This window comes from Sphaerodactylus townsendi, linkage group LG04, assembly GCF_021028975.2.
Source record: "Sphaerodactylus townsendi isolate TG3544 linkage group LG04, MPM_Stown_v2.3, whole genome shotgun sequence".
Lineage (NCBI taxonomy): Eukaryota > Metazoa > Chordata > Lepidosauria > Squamata > Sphaerodactylidae > Sphaerodactylus > Sphaerodactylus townsendi.
Genome location: NC_059428.1, coordinates 74,896,413 through 74,915,450, shown reverse-complemented (window position 1 = coordinate 74,915,450; position 19,038 = coordinate 74,896,413). Strand labels below are relative to the sequence as shown.

The following is a 19,038-nucleotide window of genomic DNA, read 5'->3' as shown; positions in this document are numbered from 1 at the left end:
TTAGATGTAAGTCCCTCTGAGTTCCCCAGACCTTATGGCCAAGCATGTGAGCATAGTATCAGTCATATTTATTTCATGGGTTGGGAGTATGCTTTTGATAAGTGTATCTTAAAATGTAAACACAGTGATCCCCAATCTCAAGTGTATGTTTCAAAGTTCCACATATGAATCCTGATTTCTATATTGTTTTGACTAAGGCACATCACTATACAATAATTCAAAGGGGAAAGGCTGTTATTTAATCAGAACATCTGTTTAAATATATGCCAGATAATGAAGATTACACAACTTTACCGATATTTTATATCCCAGTCCTAAGTGTCTTTATGTTTGAATCTCTTCAGTGGCATAACATGACTATAATGCAGTTATAACGTGCTCCATGGTGTTGTGCTTACTCTTCTTTTTATTACATTCTGTTGATATCCCACTGAGCTGTCAATTACTACCGCATACTGCAGACTGGGTTAACCCAATTTTTTTCTAACTTAGGGAATAAATCTTAAGAGCCCTGAAGAATAAGTCTCAACAGCATATAAAACAAAGTGCTGATGGCTACTGGTTGCAGGACCAGAACTACATTCACGTGCAGAACATTCATGATATGTATGAGAAAAGCAGGTGCTTTGGCCTGTGAGTATTTTGTGCCTTAACAGCAGAAATTTTTAAAATATACCTTCAGGTGTTTTTTTCTGTCCTCTTGCCATACTTTGAAATATTCTATAACAAGCACTATCAAATAGCCTTATTTGCAGCCCAAAAGCTGTGATAATCAATCTTACTACTCTGAGGGAATATTGTGCATCCCTGAGAAAATCCATAGCATCTCACATGGAATCAAAAGTGCATGCCGAAAGTGTTCTTTCACTTCACATGAGGTACTGGCTTGGGCCTTATAGGGCCTCACCACCAGAACGGGGGCCCTAGAACATACTAGCACTCCAATTAAATTCCACTTTGCAGAGGTGGACATGCTATCCTGAAGGGAAGCTAGTCTGCCATTCTATTGAAAAAAATTGTAATAAACTTCGAAGGAAGTCTATGAAACAGCATGAAATTACTACTGTAAACCATTAACATCTGTTACTCAACACAAAGTGTATTATTTATATATCATAGTCTCTTCCACTGTTAGGCTTTTCTTAAACCTCTGTGAACGGCAGCATCAGTATGTTGGTGCAAACATGGATGTTCTTAATGGGAGAAAAAGATTCACAGATCTCGAACGTTTGAACCGTTGCCTTTTGGAAGCTTCCGGCCGGCTAAACTGAGAAATAATATTTTACCATCATATATGTTAATAATATTTTACCATCATATATGTTAACAATATTTTACCATCATATACACTTTGTGCAGAGACCTCTTAAAAGCATAGTTCATATCACTTTAGTGTATAAATACTACATTTTTAAAATAATTCTTACACTGAACTCTATTTGATAGTTTGTTCTTAAAGGCTTTGGTGTAACTTAAAGTGCCTTGTTCAGCTGGCTACAGGAGAATGGCTACAGCAAAAACATTCACAACACAGTTCATTGTTCGATTTTCCCATCTGACTGTGCAGGTACCTATAATGGATTTAAGAAAAAAGTAGTCAGGTTTTCTTCTCAGTCTTGAGTGGGAAAGGTATCAACCATAAACTCCTTTGCAAAAATAACAAACAGAACATTTCCCTTGCTACGGTATGAGCTGTGCTTAACAGGAAATTAATGTGGGCTTACTGAGTAAACATGCTTAGGTTAAAAACTCAGACAATGCCTTTAGTAATAGAAAATCTTTAATAATATTAAAAGCACATGAAGAGCATAGAGTCTGTTGGTAAACCACACTGAGATTCTAGCTCTGACCATGACCCACTGCTATAATATATACATAGACAATATGATTCTCTGTTCAGAACATACTATGTCTTCAGTTCAGGACTTGGATGGAACCCAGTAATTCATCAGCAGCATGTGCTGATGGCTGGGTATCTTCCATGTTTTCCCCTCCCACCCTCTGACCCATTTCTGGGGAAACTGATTATTTGGGAAAGCTGCCCTTAGAACATTACTGCCTCCTGGATAAAAGCCTGCTTCTGTTTAACTCACGGCTGAATCAGATGTGAGATGGGTGATCCATATTTGGAGCCCGCAGTGATTTTCTTTAAAAAATAAAACTTAATATTCAGACACATGGGGGGACCCATAATACATGAGGGGAGAGGTTACACCTGTGCCATTTTCCTGTCCTGGGGGCTATGTGAAGCCAGGAAAACAGCATGGGGAGGGGGAAGTCTTATCTGCCATCTCTACATGCCACAGCAATTTAAAATGAGCCATCATTATAGAAAATTAAATTTAAAGCATTAACAATGAATTCCCGATATACATCTGCCTTCCCTCTTCGGTACCAAAAGGTGGACTTTCTCCAATATGAGCGGCTGTTGCTGTCACCCAGCAGAGAAGGCAGGGTCCACTCCAAACACCAAAGCCAAGGGCATGAAAGTCAATATTAGAAGAAGAAGGAAGAAGAAGGAAGAAGAAAAAGAAGAGTTCGGATTTATACCATTCCCCCCTCCCTTTCTCTCCTTCAAGAAGACTCAGAAGGGGCTTACAATCTCCTTTCCCTTCCCCTCATATTAATGTAAATATTAAATAGCCACAGAACCTGTGTGTGTTTATTAGCAATTTATCATATTCAAAACTCTTTAATTCTTGTGGCTAGCTCAAGTGTGCCAAGTATCTTAGTGTTTCTGATAATGACATGTTTTCCCTTTTCGTTAGCATGTTCTTCAAAATGAAAAGAAATAAGTTCTACTGTTGCTTACTAGGTAACTGAGAATGAAACAGGCTGACCAATCACTTTTTCCTTCACAGGGATTTATATAGAACGGATGAACATTACCAACTTAACTACCACATTAAACTTTTTCTCATGATTGCTAAAGATGCATGTTTTATAAAGCGCGGCCCAGGACTTAAAGGGGATTATTGTTGCTGCCCAGGAGCGGGGGAGGGGTTGAGGATCTGCCCCCATGCCGGCTGCATGGTGTCCACAGGGGTGGGGCTGCTAAAGGCCGGCTGGCATGAGCAGGTGAGGTGGCTGAGGGGTGGAGTGGAGGTGGCCTAGCCATTTAAGGCCATTGAAGCAGGCTTCTGCCTCTTCTGCCAGCTCTTCCCACTCTCTTTTTCTGCATTCCATGCATTTTGTTTGCTTGTTTGTTGTTTAATTTGTCACAGCTAGGCGGCTTGCACATAGGGACTGATCTGCTAGCCCTCCACATTTGTGGGGGGCCCCATAGGGAGCCTTGGGGGTGGGGTGAGCCTTGCTGCTGCATGCCCAGAAAGGGATAGAAGGTGGCTTGCACTCCCAGGCAGCAAGTTTCATTTAGAGACTAGCACCCAGATGGCTCCCGCTGTCCTGCTGCTCCCAGTTCCCTCAGCCTGGGGGAAGGGTAGCACTGAGGGATAGCAAGGATGCTGCACAGTGGTTGAATCAGTCCCCCTATGCTGCGCTCCTGCTATCTTAACCAGCAAATGAACAAAACAGGCTGTGGCCAGTTTTTATTCCACAAAATTGATTGTTCAGTGTTTTACTATGGGCCCTTGGCCACTTTCTCTTCTCCTTGGGCAGCAAATGAGCTCCCTAAATATGTGTACATAGACTAAGGCTTCATTGCACAGGCTGATGTGAACACTAAGCTAATAAAACGAAGGAGAACATTTTCTGCCTTAAAAACATACTGCTAACAATTCATTTTTCTCTGCTTTACCTTCAAATTAGTCTTGTTGTAAATGAGAGACAGATGGACTACAAATGATAAGGTTCAAGCTGTTATTGCCTGAAAATTAGGGCCTTAAAATGGAAGAAAAAAACAAGTGGCAAGGACATATGTACTTTACAGAGCAGGCAGCTGTGCTGCACTTCCATTTAACCACATTTCTGGCACTAAGGGCCAAACATGATTATTTGGAACGGCATGAAGCTTTCTCTCAATGTATTTTTTCTTGACAAACACAGCTGTGAGAACCTGATATAATGAATGGAGGACTGGTGGGAGAAGAGACTACTTAACTCTTTTACCAACAGTCTCAAACTCCTCCTCTCAAGATGTGTTTCTTCTCTTTGCAAAAAATTATGCGGACCCATATCTTTTCCTGTGGGGCTGCAAGCATTTTTGTGTGGGACAGCAGTTGGCAATGAAGCATCTTCTTTTTATTAAAAAGCTCCTTTTTATTAAAACAATGAGTTGGAGACAGATTACAAGCAACTGTGTCTTGTTCTGGCCTAATTATCCTAATTCCAGACAATACAAATTATATTATTTTAAATATCCTGTTAAACAGCCTTTCAATCATTATATACAGAATTTCCTATTAATAATGAAATAAAAGGTCTTGCTTTTTTCCCAATGAAGTCATCTGTCTAGATTCTGGGCGTAGCACTTACCATCAGTTGTGGTATCCCAAAAACATGAGCTTGCTGTGTGCAAACCAGCTCCACACTTCTGCATCACTGCACATGTAACTGAAAGAAGAACAAAATCTGTCAGTTTGTTAGGTCAGTTACGCATGCGATGGTCACCTGTGCTTAGATTATATTAGGAAGTGGGTTTGTATTCCTGCTTCCCCACAGCACTGTGGTGCTTCTGCGCTTCTCAGGCTTATCTGGTCTTTCCTGTAATCTTTCCCAAACCAGTTGTGATGTTTTAGGAAAGAGCCACAACCCCTTTGTCCTGCCCTGTCCCCCAATATGGCCATTTCCTTCTGCCACCACAAGGCTTTAAAAAAAAATCAGCAATTGACGTATTCTGACAATCTGTTTATTAGGATCTTTGAATTTCCAGATTTCATTTTGCTAGAAAGTTTCTAACTCCTTTCATTATGGAGATATGCCTTGCCCCAATTTATCTGCAAGAAAAAAAGAGATAAAGACTTAATTTAGAAAACTGGAAATTTAGAGGACCCTATTAATGATTTGTCAATAGCTGATTAAAAAAACCTTCAAAAAGCACCTGGCGGAAGAGAAAACAGGCAACTGGGGCAGCGAAAATGCAAGGAAACCTGCCATATGGGAGCCCTCCTGCCAGTATGCTGGCTGTCACAAAGGAGTCACACAAGCCCTTTTCTGTGTGGAAAACGCCTAAGAAAGCAAAACAGGGACAAATTATTCAAACCAGCCCACTTTCCCCCCAGGAATGTTTTATAGTACAGAACAGCCTAGATGGGAATATGAGAGCAAGACAAACTTCATTTATACTACAGCAGAATATGTGAAGTGCCTCTCAGCTAAATCTCTCAGGTTTCCTTTTGGGGACACCTGAAGCTGCCTTGTACTGAATCAGTCTATTAGTCCATCTGTGTCCATCTTAGTCTGTCCACTCAGACGAGCAGTGGGTCTCTGTCTTCAACATCACCCACTACCCCTTAGCTGGAGATGCTGGGGACTGAACCTGGGACCCTCTGCATTCTAAGCAGATGCTCTACCACCATATTCTGCTCTCTCAGGGAAAGAGAGGTATTTCTCCTTATTTCAAAGAAGTGGACTGTTCTCTTCAGAAAGCTTAAGATTGTAGGTTTATGCAGAATCTACTAAAAATGCCAAGTTAATCTTCTACTGCAGGATAATCAGTAGCCTCTGGGAAAAATGATCTTTGTGGTAGTAACCAATTCTGTTATAAACAAGTACTGCTGCATTGCACCAGGAAGATAAACCAGCCAAGCATGAAATACAAAAGTGTGACTTCCTGTGCCTAATGAAGAAGCAATATTTTTAAAGGAACTGTCTCCCAATGTGCTGTAAACCCAAGTGCCAAAGACCGATGGGCTGGAGATGTCCCAGTATGTTGATCAAATGCAGGGGCAAATCAGGTGTTTGGACTGATTGACTAGTCTTATTATTTTCACTTTTTTCACTGTTAGTATCAATTTGTCAATCAATCGATATGGTTATTTCATTTTTTAAATCTAAAGACATGCAGGTGCAGGGAGGGCATGGGCAATAGAAATAATATGACAGGACAAGGAGCAGGAAGTAGTCGGCCATAGGGAGGAAGTCAAGGGGGAAGCATTCAAAGCAGCATGAGGGAGTGTTGGGGTAAGACTAGGTGGCTGCAGGCAGAGGGAAGAGGTCCTGGGTAAAACTGTGCACACTAGCAAATCTGTCCCACTCTGGCAGCAAAGCAAAATTAAAATAGTGCTATAAATGGATTTGCTTGCTGCAGAGAGAGTGGAAAGTGAAAGCAGGGCTAGAGGAAATATGTCCATACTGCAGAGGACATTTGCCTCCACCATGCAGCCAACACCTTGTGTGTAACTGACCAAGATCAGTAAACCTTTTGGTAACTTTATGCTTTCACCAAGCACTTTCTTGTTATATGAGTCAGTCTGAAGACATACACACACAGTTTAAATAAGTATTATGGTCTACTGTAAATCCATCGCTTGAAGCAAGTTCCATTGATTCACAGAATTCACTAAGTAATATTCTGTAATCTCTTTTACTGGTGATGAAAAACACTGCATTTAAGTAGATGCCCCAGGATTGGATCCAATCAGCTTTTCTGCTGGTGAAAAAGAAAGGAGAAGTCAAAAACGCTATGTTGGGTGTTACAGAACCAGCATGTACAAAAGCCATCTGGGATGGGGGCAGGGCAGTATAGGGAGGGAAACTGGGCAATATTCAATTAAAAAGATGGCTGAATCCAATCCACAGTTTCTTAGATCTCAGCCCAACATTTACATACATTTATTACAATAAAAATTAGTAAGCTAGAAAACATATCAAAAGGGCCTTCAGGGATCTAGGCGGGTATAGGGAAAAGTGCATGGAACCTGAAGAGTATCTCCTGTCTCCAGAAATGGACCTTAAAATCATTTTTAGCCAGAAATAACATAAAATTTGCACACATATATACATACTTACCAATGTATTTATATGTTTTCCCCAGTTTTACCAGATGTGTTAGAGACTGTTCTACTATAGCTGCGGTCCAATGATTAACTTTGTCATGATTGTAATCTGCCTTGCCCAGAACACCTTCTATGCACTGAATATGGAAACATGATAAAACATATAAGAATCAATTTATACAATGAATTTACTTACACAATTATTTGCAAGATAACTCAAATGCTGCAGATAATTTCTAATTTGTTATCCCAAGCTGCAGATCTTAAACTTAGAAACACAATTCACTGGGATAAGTCTTAGAAATAGTATACTGTACTTTCTGTACAGAATCCACCACAATGGGAAAAAATCAGCAGAAACAGAATGTGTAAGAACTTCTAGCAATAATTTAGTTGAGTCTGTTGGGGCTACTCCCTTGTGAAATGGTCTACCTGGAGAAGTCAGGAAAGCTCCCACTGACCTGGCTTTCTGCAAACTATCGTATATACTCGTGTATAAGCCAACCGGTGTATAAGCCGAGGCACCTAATTTTACCACCAAAGCCTGCGAAAACTTATTGACTCACGTATAAGCCGAGGGTGGAAAGCTGGGGTTTGAAGAAGCCCAGCCAGCCAGCAGGCAGAGGGAGCTCCTTATTTGGGCAGTGACTCCTCCTGATGTCACTGCCCAAATTAGGAGCTCCCTTTGCCTCCCTTTCCCCCTCCCAGGAGGGCAGCAACAAGAGGCTTATGCAGCCGCAGGGAGGTCGTCCTGGGCCACGCCCCCAGCCTCGGCAGAGGCCTGAAGAGCCCGGTGACTCATGTATAAGCCGAGGGGCATTTTTCAGCCTTAAAACAGGGCTGAAAAATTTGGCTTATACGCAAGTATATACGGTATCTAAAAACCCCAATGTATCTTTTAAAGATTTCAGGTTCTTCTGCAAAGCTGGGGAATTTTTCAGGTTTGTAGAAAGGTCTGTCTTGCCTGTTTGCAACTCCACTCATCAGATTAAAGTATCTTCAGATCTGACTACCTTTACTATTAGCATACAGACAAGTGGAGAACCATAAGAAACTTGCAAAGATAGGTGGGTTGACGTTCCCGCACACCCACCCTACCAACCCTCAGAAGCGCCCCAAGGCTTCCCCCCCTCTCAACAGCATGCCAAGGATTCTTCCTCCCTCTTGGCATGCCAAGGTTTTCCCCTTCTCTCCCTCCCTTTGTCTCTCAACAATCAAGGCTCCCCCCCTCCCTGCCATGTCAGATTTTTCAGCAGACATAGGGAGTCTGTGGATTTAACTATCCACAGTTAATCAGTCACAGTTTGCTGCGACTAATGTCTCTTAGTCGCAGCAAACACAGCAATTCTCAGACATGCTCGTAGGATAGCAGAAGAGTTTAATAGAGGGAGAAGCCTGGAGATCCGAAATCTCTTAGACCCGAAACACAGAACTACAGAGTATATTCTGTGTTCTCCTGAGCAGAATGAAACAGAACACGAACAAAATATTTTCTGATTAAAATTCAAGGTAATTGATATTAATTGTCTTGACCATTTACAAAATTCAGAATTTCTTGTAAATATATTGAGTAAGTCTTCTGTAGATGAACATTTTTCCTAATGTTATTAGTCAAATAAGAAAACAGCACTAATCAGAGGCATATTAAATATATCAAAGAAGCTTAACTTACGTCCTTTACAATACTGTGGGCTTCTTCAGTGTTAAAAGTCATCTATAAAAAAATCAACAACAGCACGTCACAGTGTTTTGAGAAGAAAAATGAAACAGCTTTCATACCATACCTATTCTGCAGTCACTCCACGATTCTCAATAAGTTACCACCAGGTTCAGTTCAGGGTATTAGGTTAACATCTACAAATCCCTTAATGGCCTTGGACCCACATACTTGCAATATCAATTCTTCTGCTATAATCCCCTATGATAGCTTTTCTTGTTTGAACAAATGAGAATGACACCCAGCAAATAAGATCAGCAACTGCCTGTACACAGGCATTCTCTGTTGTGGCTCCCATTTTATGAAATGGCTTGCCAAAGGTCAGGAAGGTTTCCACTCTGCTGTCATTCCACAGAAAGTGCAAAACAGGAAGCCATTTTTTAAGGGTAATTTAAAAGGAAGCCCAGGAAATCACTTTTACAAAGGAATATGATTCTAGTCTATTCCAATGCTCACCATACATGTTACTTTTACAGAACTCTCTTCTGATTTTTAATTCACTCTCTACATTGCTTAAGGTATGTCATGCCTTGGGCAGTTTTCATATTTTCTTCAAAAATACTGTAATCCTACTGCATTGCTCATTGGCTATTTTATGACTGAATTGTTTTTGTTTATTTTGCAACCTGGTTTGAGTTTTAGTGAAGAAGGTGGATGATAAATGAAGTAAATAAATAAAATACGCAACCATCCACACAATTTGCACACGTCTCTTACTTGTAGTAGGCCCAAAATGGTCCAGGGTACATAACAGATAGATGGGAATCTCACCTGGAAAGTCCTAAGAAAAACTAAGGTACATTTCTTGGGTGGGTGGGAATAGATGGGAGAATCACAGTGAGACGAAAGAGTTTTGCTTTCTAGTCAAGGGTGCAAACGACAACGATCTCTTTCTATAAAAAATAAAGTTCTGGCAAGTTTCTTTTTCTTTCGACAACATCAGAAATGCGACTCTCTATCGCGGAACAGAGTCAGCAGCGTTTAATGCTGCAGCTCTCGGGGCAGAGTCTCATTATCTAAATTTTGGAGGTGGGCCTGAACCAGGCAGTGCTTGTCCGAAAGAGATCGCCTTCATTCGGCATTTCATGCAGGCCGAGGACTTCAACTCGCTGTTTCATCACAGGGCTCCGCCTTGTTATGACAAAGCACTCCCCTGCTTTTCAAGCGGCGATCGCGTGAAATCCACTCAGCCGGCTCCTATGGAGCCGGCTGGACCAGCCTCCTTCCCCCACCCACAGACAAGCAAGGCTGGCGGAGGGTTCTCTTGATTCATCCGCCAACCAGCAAAACAAATCTGACCGCACAGAACGTCTCCGCGAAGAATGAAATCCATCCGCGCTTGGGATAATGCTAACTCGAGCCGGCAAGGAAGGGAACGCGGAGATCATTCCAAGCAGGGCTCACCGAGGGGGAAGTGCGAATTACCTCGTCGTTATGGGGGTGAAACTCTTCCATGGCCACAGGATCTGCTCAGGCAGCGACCGCCTTATTCTCGACGTTGACGATCAGAGATGAGCAGCCCCACCTTCTCTCCGACTGGGGACGCCAACTCTTTCTGTAGCTCCCTCTGCCGGCTAAAACGGATAACCGCTGGAAAAGGTGCTTTCCCACGTTTGTAAGCGTAGCATGCGTCTTGACTGGAATCGGCCTTCAGTGGCAAACCTGAATCCGTTCGACGCGATAGTTCTCTGACGTTCCCGCACACCCACCCTACCAAATGGAGTTGCAATCTTTAAAAAAGAACTTGTTTTGTCTTTGAAAAACGAATTAATTTATAACGATTGCAACTCATAAATATGCTGTGAGGAATCCACTTGAGCATGTTCAAGCTGCGTACCCGCACACATATGGGATTCCCTGGTAGAGTTCAATTTTCATGCTTCCTCTTTTCAGTAAGGGAATCACTTGATCAAAGACGTTTTATTCCTTAATCGTAACTGATTTAATTATGTCTATACAAGCATGGACCATACAATACTTACAAAGAAACCTTTGGTTTTTTTTAACGTTTTAGGTGATGGTCACGAGTGTTTCCAAAATCACCGTTTAGGAAACTATGGAATTGGAAACATAGGAAACTATGCATCTTCCACTCTTGGTTTTGGAACATTTTAATGCCGTATATAAATTGCTTCCTGTTTAATCAGTGGCACCAGTTTAATCAATCAAATCAATTTAACTAATAGGCTAAAAATCATTTTTTCCCTACTTTTCACGAGTTAAGCCAAAACCTAAAGCAAAACCCCTTGATTGTATTTTGGCTTTATACCATCGAAATGAATTAATCATTCACTGACATATAACAAGATCTTGTGTTGATCTGGAAAATTTTGAAAGCTATTTTAGTTCAGGGCAACGGAAATCCTAGGAACCAGAAATAGTGGGTAAAGATTTCTTGAATTAGTATGAAGGTATGAAGTTTCCTCAGGTTCAGTGAAGGAAGGTATGCCTTCCACCCCACCCACCATGCACTCCAGGAAACCCTTTCTACTTGAGAACTGATGAGATTGTGGGCATGGTCTCTGGGCATATCTGAACATTTCATGGGCAAGGGAAGAAAGACCCTATGTCCTCAGTCCCCAAGTGACCCCTCTTGCAGTGCTTTAACAGGTTTGGGGAAGTATTCTTTGTATGCCAAAGTATTATTTTGGTGGCAGAATCTGACTTGAAGGATGACTTGACTACAAACCAATCCCCTACCGTTCTTTAAATTGTGAAGGAACTATTACCCACACAGATTAAAGGGTCTCTTGGGGGAAACAGAGGTCAGAACATTCATGAGGGCCAACTCTTTCTTCCCAGCTTCAGCCGTAGACTGAACAGGTCCCATTAATCAGAGCCTGCTTGGTGGCAGCGCCTTGATGTATTTTGCTGGTGGTGTTGCCATAACAGAATGAAGATAGTACTTACATATATGCAGCCCTCAATCTCCACAGGTTTGGAGGTGTTGGTGGTAAAAGTAAAATCAAGCCATCAGTGTTTTTTCATGAAAAGTGTCTTTACCTTCTGGAAATGTGTTGTTTCCTCTCATTTTGACTCTAGACCCATTCATATGTATGTAAAGTGCCATCAAGTCACAGCAGACTTATGGCAACCCAATAGGATTTTCAAGGGAAAAAAAGACTAACGGGGGTGTTTGCCATTGCCTTCCTCTGCATAAGAACCCTGGTACAGTGGAACCTCGGTTATCGTTGCCGTTGGTTTTTGTCGGTTTCGGTTTTTGTCTTTTTTTTTCAATGAAAAGGTGTCTCGGTTCTCGTCGATTTCTTCAGTTTTCGCCGGTTTTTGTTGGCACATACGCGCTATTTTCACGACGAAAACCAGCAACCCTCTGCTGCTCCATTGCTTGCCAATGGGAGCCTCAGTTTTCGTTGGTTTCATTTTTCGCCGAGGTTTCCCGGACGAATTGCCAATGAAAATCTAGGTTCCACTGTATTCCTTGATGGTCTCCCACTCCTATGCAAAATGCCCAGTAATCATCTCTTGTCTTGAAAACCCGAGGGGTTGCCATAAATCAGTTGTGACTTGATGGCAAAAAAAGAGACACTAGTATGGATTAAACGAACTTGAAATGATTTAAGTGTCATTTTCTACCCAACAGCAGTTTTCAAAGTGGGGAGGAAACTTAGGCCCACTCAGCACAGGCCAATGAAGTGGCTGCATACTGGCATACATTATGACGGTGGAGCCACGGGACCATTCCATATGGAGGCACCTCCTGTTTTTTTTAAAACCTACCTTCTCTTCCTGCAGAGCTCCGCAGGGACGAAAGAACACAACCCCATGGCTATGGTGCTGCTCTCGGGTTGGAGGGCAGCATGGGCGTATCTCCTCGTTCCTGCAGAGCTGCACAGGGAGAGGATAGGTGTTTAAAAAAAACAGGAGGTGCCTAAAAAGGGGCACCTCCAACCCGGTGCCATTCGCATGGCACCAGGTGCACAACACTGTTTTTCAAAAACCTTTCTCATTGAGCGTGTCTGAAAAACAGCATTTCCCTGCCAGTTGGGGGCAGGGAGCACAGTGCTGCCTCGGTATGGAAGTGGCAGCCATGCAAAGTGTGTCCAAGGAACTGTGTTTTTACCATGCCTGAGGCATTGTTTTTGGCTTGTGCGGAGTGGGCCATAGAGAGAATTCCAGGCAGTGCTACTCTAGAGGCAAGTGAGAATTAGCTCATCGTTATAGAGGTGAAACTCCTCCATGGCCACAGGATCTACTCAGGTGGTGTCTGACTTATTCTTGGCATTGGCGGTCCTAGATCAGCAGCCTTGCCTGTGCAAAATGCCCAATGATACATTTTCTACATAATTGTCCTGATCTAGCATTTTATGTGCATTGTGATATGCATGTGCAACTTCTGAATGCATTTCTCCGATTATTTCAGTTAAAGAGTTATCTATGTGTACATCCCTTTGTATGCATGGAGTTGTCAGTTTCTTTTCTAATGAAAATCTTTGTGGGAAGAAGAAAGTGTATGAGTGTACCAGGTCCCTCCTTCAAAAGATCAAGAGATCTTAAATTCAATATTAGCACTTCTGTGCTATTCTGAAAGAAGGATATTTCTCCTGGCTATACGTGCTCTGCAATAGCTCCACCTTGGATTTCAGGAATGTTCATAATGTTCAGGATTTCAGGAATGTTCATAATGGCTCCTAAGCTGACTTGCCAGCCCCCCCCCCTTTTTTTGTTTTTTTCGCACATGCATTATAGTGCCATAATATCTTGATTAAAGTTTGAAATAAGTAGCACTAGGGCATTATAGGGTAGTAACTCTATAGTAGCTACCAATTGAAAACACCTCAACAAAATAAACAGCAAATAAATAAATAAATAAATAAGTAAGTACGATTGCAGGAAAATGGCATATGTGGGATAGGGCAGGAAAATGTGCACCATTTCTTCCAGATGACATACTTAACTCCAAAATGATGGAAGTAAAGGAGGCATGGTAGAAAGCATCAGAGGCGGGGGATGGTGCCCAGGGCAACACCTGTTCTGGGTGCCCCCTGCCCCCCCATACTGCCCCCCACTTACCTTAGGTGGGAGCCTGCTGCGGGCCACCTCTCGGCCCAGTCCCACCAAGCTGCTCCTTCAGCAGAGCCTCCACTGGTTGAAGGAGCAGCCTGGTGGGGCAGGGCCGAGGGGCACCCAGCAGCCCAGCCAGGCTGCTCCTTCGGCCCGCAGAGCCTCCGCCGGCTGGCTGAAGCAGCAGCCTGGGGGGCGGGGCTGGGGGGAGGGGTGTGGGGGCGGTTCTCTGTCCCCTCATGACCAGCTGATGTGCACCTGGGGACACTGTGACCCCACATGTCCACGTGAGTGCTCCGCCTCTGGAAAGCATATTGAAGTCCTGGAAACAGGATGATTTGAACACAATGTTGTATAGAAGCTTATGAACACTCCAGTTAAATCCTCCTAATGGAAGTAGCCCATGGTTGCCTTCTATGGAGTATTTTAAAAATGTCACTGAGTCTGCTCACAGAAGTACAAGAGACAACTCTAGTCATAGTTATTGGCCTTCTTCTTCCCTCACTGTTGACTGGAATTTTTCTGTATGTATATTGTTTAAGTGCTTTACTAACATAACAGCAGCTTCTGCTCTGTAGAATACTAGCTTTAGGAACTGCATCTTTTTCAGGCTGTAATAAAGTTATAATATTTACAGAACCATCAGGCATGTCCTTCAAAGCAACTGTCATATAGTCTAGACATCATTTATGCATGGATATATTTTGTATTTTCTGTTAATTGCAACAAGATATTCATGGCTGTAATGTTTTATGGAAAATAAAAATGAAAATAGTGAAAAAGGGACACTTGTATTTTTACAAATATGCACTTCCCTTTATAAGTTAGCAAGCTCACGTGTGCACATAGTGCAAACCTCCTTGCTGAGGAAAATGTGAAGTATTCCAGAAGCTTCTCAAAGCTGAGGGGAGAGATTTCTATGCATTGTGTACATTTCCTCAAAGGTTTAAGTATATTTGAGAAAGCAAGATCCAGTAAAATCCTGTTTTTGAAATAGACATAGTCATAGATATTGTCATAGTTTGAATGTGGATCCGAGGATTCTTCCATGACTGCCATTAAAGGCAGGAAACCAGGATTCTGGGAGGCAAGAATTGTTGCAGGCTTCTCAATCAAGAAGAATTGGAGTCAATATTCTGCAGCAGTCACGGAGGTTTTGTTTAGAACAGCAGCAAAATGCTGCCATACCTGTGTGTTGATAAACATATAGCTTGCTTTGCACACACATCTTTCTGTTTCATACCACCCCAGAATGTGAATGCTAGTGTACACCAAAGCAGCGGATCATCCAGTCCTGTCATCAGCAGTTTGCTTCACAGTCTTGTGAGGCCAGGAACAGATGGGATAACTGCAGAAATTCTCCCACCGGTACAGCTAAACAACTTAGGATCCTCCAAAGTCATAAGTCGGCAAAACAGAACTGCGCTTCAAGGGCTAGACGCTGATCGCCATAAAAGCCAGCATTTTTCCTTTTACAGACCTTCTGTGATTCTCCCACAAGCCTTCAGATCTGCATCCTCCAGCGGTCGTTTTCAGTGCTCTGATGCACCTTGCCTGTCTTCACGGGGGTTTCCCCTCCCTCGCCCGCTGGTTGGGTGACTGGATGCTGTCGCGCTTCCTGAGCCGGGCCAGCAGGAGGCGCTAAGGGATCCCAGTGAACTGCACTGGCTGCGAAGAAGACGAGAGGTTTGGCGCCCGATCTGGGGGCTTTGCTCTTGTAGATTAATCTGCACCGAAGTGTGCTGGAGGCGACGGTGTCCCTATTCCCGCGCTCGAGGAGGGAGGTGTCAGTGAGCCGCCGGCGGGAATGCTACTCGTGCAGGAACAGCCGCAGCAACCCGGCTTCAGATCCGCACCACCGTGGCTGCAGCAGCGGCAGAGCGAAGGGCGAACCGGGGACTTTATCATGTGGTAAGGTCGCGCGGGGGGGAGGAATAAGCTTCTTGCGACTCGTGGCGGGGCGCGAACCTTTGCAAGCCCCGACTTTGCTAGCCGAGCGCGCAAAAGCTGATTGAGGATAGCTCCTTGCTGGCGAAGCAACCTCTCCCTCTGTCCCGGCATTTAGGACCTGTTTTAACCCGAGGAGCAGGGAACACGGGAGCGCTTGCATTCTTCTCCCTACCTCTTCGACAGAGGGACAACGCGCTTTGCATTGGACGGGGAAGCTCCTCGTAGAAACGATGCCTGTCAGTGGGGAGGGATGCTAAGTGGAGCCGGTTTCTGAAGCCGAGTCCTGTGAAGATTGGGATAAACTGTTCTCCCCCCCGCCCCCATTCCTGAAAGGGGAGTTCGTCCCCTAGTCTGGAAAGGAGGGCGGGCGGGGGTGGGCAGAGAAAAGAGCTGTCAGAACCTTGAGTCCAGGGATATTCGGCATCGCTTCAGTTCAGAAGTAAACAAGGAAGTGTCCTGAAGAGGGAACTTTACTCTGCATTTCCAGAAATGAGTTTTCGCTATATGGAGCCAGGGAGAGACTTGTCAAACCCCTGCAGGTCTGACTGGGCTGGCTTACTTGAACCATTTCATGACAGTTGGGAGGGAAATAATTCTGCTCTTTGGTTTTCCAGCATTAGGACATGTCTATTGCCTTTCCAAACTGCTTACTGAAAAGCACAGAGCAAATAAATTGTCTCCTAGTTGCCTTTGTTTCAAGATGAACGAGATTAGTATTTCTGTATGGCTAAGTATTTATGAGAAGGGATTTGGCCATTATTAGCCCATATTCACTTTACATAATACAGTAGTTCTAGTGTATGAAGTGCTTGTCTGTTTTTATATTTTTATATTTGTTAACCTTGCTCCAGCACATCATTTACGCCTTTTTACAGATGGAGACAAAGATAATTACCCAGGACTGTACAATAATCATAGGCTAAAAACATTTTATCCCTTGAAGTAGGTTACCATATAGCTTGTTTGGTTTTAGCGGTAAATATATGCAAAGCTGTATTAAAATGATCAGAAAAGAAGCTCTGATTGAAGGGAAGGGAAGAGGGAGATTGAGTATAGGTTTACCATATAAATGTAAGGATATGACAGAACATGAGTTCTGAAGAAATCTGCAGGTGAAACAACTTGGGGGTATCAGGTTGGTTCTGGGGAAAAAAATTCAGAGTGTCCAGACAAATTTTAAGGGTGTCTTGTATGGATGTTCTTCTTTCTGTCTGAAGCATTAAGCTCAAATTCAAAATCAGAATCTACCACTGGATATAGCATGTCTATTTCTTGTTGGCTGACATCTTGCACTGTGCTCCAATTTGTTCTTTGTTACATCAAAACATCTTGAATTGTATGTCTGAAGATATCTGTGAAATCATTTGGATTGCCTAGTGATATTTTTGACCTTTTCCATGTGAATAGCCCAGCTCCATGGCTATGTAACAACATCTTTTTTCACAAAGACATGCCTTGTAGACATGGACAACTTCTTTTTGAGAAACGCAACTAAATGTTTGCCTTCTGATCATGGAACTAGTTGCATGGTTCTTTAGATCTGGACCATAACTTCATGTAGTAGGGTATTACTAGATCTCCATGTGGTTTCATTTGTAGATCAGAGTAAAGGTCTGAAAAGGTAAAAATGGTAAGACAGCTACTGGCAGTTGTAACAAGTCTAGAAGAGTTTGGGTTTATATCCTACTTTTTTCAACTGTAAGAAGTTTTTTATAAAAAACGTACAAATTTCTTCTCTTCCTCTCCTTTCAACAGACACCCTGTGGAGCAGCAGTGGTGTAGGAAGTTAAGAGCTTGAGTATCTAATCTGGAGAACTGGGTTTGATTCCCCGCTGTGCCGCCTGAGCTGTGGAGGCTTATCTGGGGAATTTGGGCTAGTCACAGCTTCTCGGAGCTCTCTCAGCCCCACCTACCTCACAGGGTGTTTGTTGTGGGGGGGAAGGGCAAGGAGATTGTAAACCCCTTTGAGTCTCCTACAGGAGAGAAAGGGGGATATAAATAAAAAAAAACCTCTAGGTGGGGCTGAGAAAGTTTGAAGATAACTGTAACTAGCCCAAAGTCACTCAGCAGGCTTCATGTGGAGGAGTGGGAGAGAAACCTGGTTGACCGGTTAGAGTCTGCCATGCATGTGGAGAAGTGGAGAATCAATCTTGTTTCTCCAAATTAGAGTCCCTCTGTTCTTAACCACTACACCATGGTGGCTCAAGCTCTCTGCTTCAGTTCTATGCAGTTTACTTGGTAGTGCCTCACAGTGTCCAGGTAATCTCAAAAAAGTGTTCCTAGAATTGTAGACTGAAGTACAGGGCTAGCCTATATTAAGTAATTCTCTATGTATTCTGATAAGCAACCTCGCTGCCTTTTTTTCTCCTTTGGGAGCTAGCACTTAGCTTTATAGAGAGCTTGACAGCTGGAATAAAAAGTTTCCCTGAAACTGAATAATTTCTGAATATTTATTTACCAAATTTTATGCCACTTACTAATAATATTCAAAGTATGATGCAACATAATTGAAGCACAGTTCATAAGCACATGCAAAACATTCAGGAGATCAAAATCTAAAAATAAAATAAAATTTAAAAAGCCAAACAGCAGCACAAGCCAAAATTGATAGGCAGCTATTACTGAAATATGATGGAGAAGAGAGGTTTTTGCCATCAGCTGGAAGGAGAGGAGGTTCTGCTGTATGCAGGGTGGCGAGAGGGGAGGGGTTATGCTGTTCAATTTGATGATACCTGACCTTTCCCTGCTCATAATGGTTGCCAATTTTGCATCCACAAATGATAGTGTTCTGAGCAAATGCTCCTCCGAAGATCTTACAAACGGGTTCATATAGGAAAAAGTGCGTGGGCCAAAAACAGTGGTGTGAAAATGGTGTGAAAACAGTGTAAACCATTTTACACCATTTTAAACCATTTTACACTGATTTCACACTGATGTATTTGGCCCATGCGGAATCCACCAGTAATACTCCAAACCTTTCAAGACTTTGAGATTTTGGGTCTGAGTGAGAAGGAGGAAGAAATTGATGTTTCTGCCAGGGTAGAACATTTGAACTGGCAATGTAATGCTAGCAAAATGGTCATTGTTATGATAGACAAGGCGTATAAAAGACTATTGTACATTGTCAGGGCCTCTGGGATTTGGACTGCAGATTAAATCCATCTTTGTTCATTCTGCATACACTGATCCAATGCAGCCTTATATAGAATCCCTGGCCAGTGTGGGCCCTCCACTAGTGCTGGTAGAGGAAAGCATTGTTTTTATGACAGGAGTCCCATGTGCACAGTTTACTTTTTGCTGAAACAAGTAAATAAAGTTTGCTTATATGACAACTAGTTATCCAGATACCAAGAAACAAACCTTCACTGCCATCTTCCTAGCCCTATTCTGGGGTTTGTTTCCTGATAAAAAAAAACAGCCTAGTAAGCCTAGTGATAGAATTCCGGAAATTCA

At 42.8% G+C, this 19,038-nt stretch overlaps 2 protein-coding genes across 4 annotated transcripts in view; one reads left to right on the top strand and one right to left on the bottom strand.

Annotated features, from left to right (window-relative positions):
• Positions 1-153: 153 nt before the first annotated feature.
• Positions 154-10,173, bottom strand: DYNLT3 (dynein light chain Tctex-type 3). Of its 3 annotated transcripts, none has more exons than XM_048494769.1 (5): positions 10,018-10,173; positions 8,569-8,610; positions 6,910-7,033; positions 4,435-4,512; positions 154-1,571 (listed from the first exon to the last, which is right to left on the bottom strand). In XM_048494769.1, exons 1-5 carry the CDS (start codon positions 10,066-10,068, stop codon positions 1,495-1,497), a joined length of 372 nt encoding a protein of 123 aa, XP_048350726.1. In that variant the 5' UTR covers positions 10,069-10,173; the 3' UTR covers positions 154-1,494. The 3 variants fall into 3 exon arrangements, with proteins under 3 accessions (XP_048350726.1, XP_048350727.1, XP_048350729.1); XM_048494770.1 differs by having other exon boundaries at positions 10,039-10,173; XM_048494772.1 differs by lacking the exon at positions 10,018-10,173 and adding an exon at positions 9,385-9,787.
• A 5,120-nt stretch (positions 10,174-15,293) lies between these two features.
• Positions 15,294-19,038, top strand: part of SYTL5 (synaptotagmin like 5) — a 99,093-nt gene continuing 95,348 nt past the window's right edge. Inside the window, exon 1 of the mRNA XM_048494773.1 lies at positions 15,294-15,546. The gene's annotated coding sequence lies outside the window, so the exon portion shown is untranslated. The remainder of the gene's footprint in view (positions 15,547-19,038) is intronic.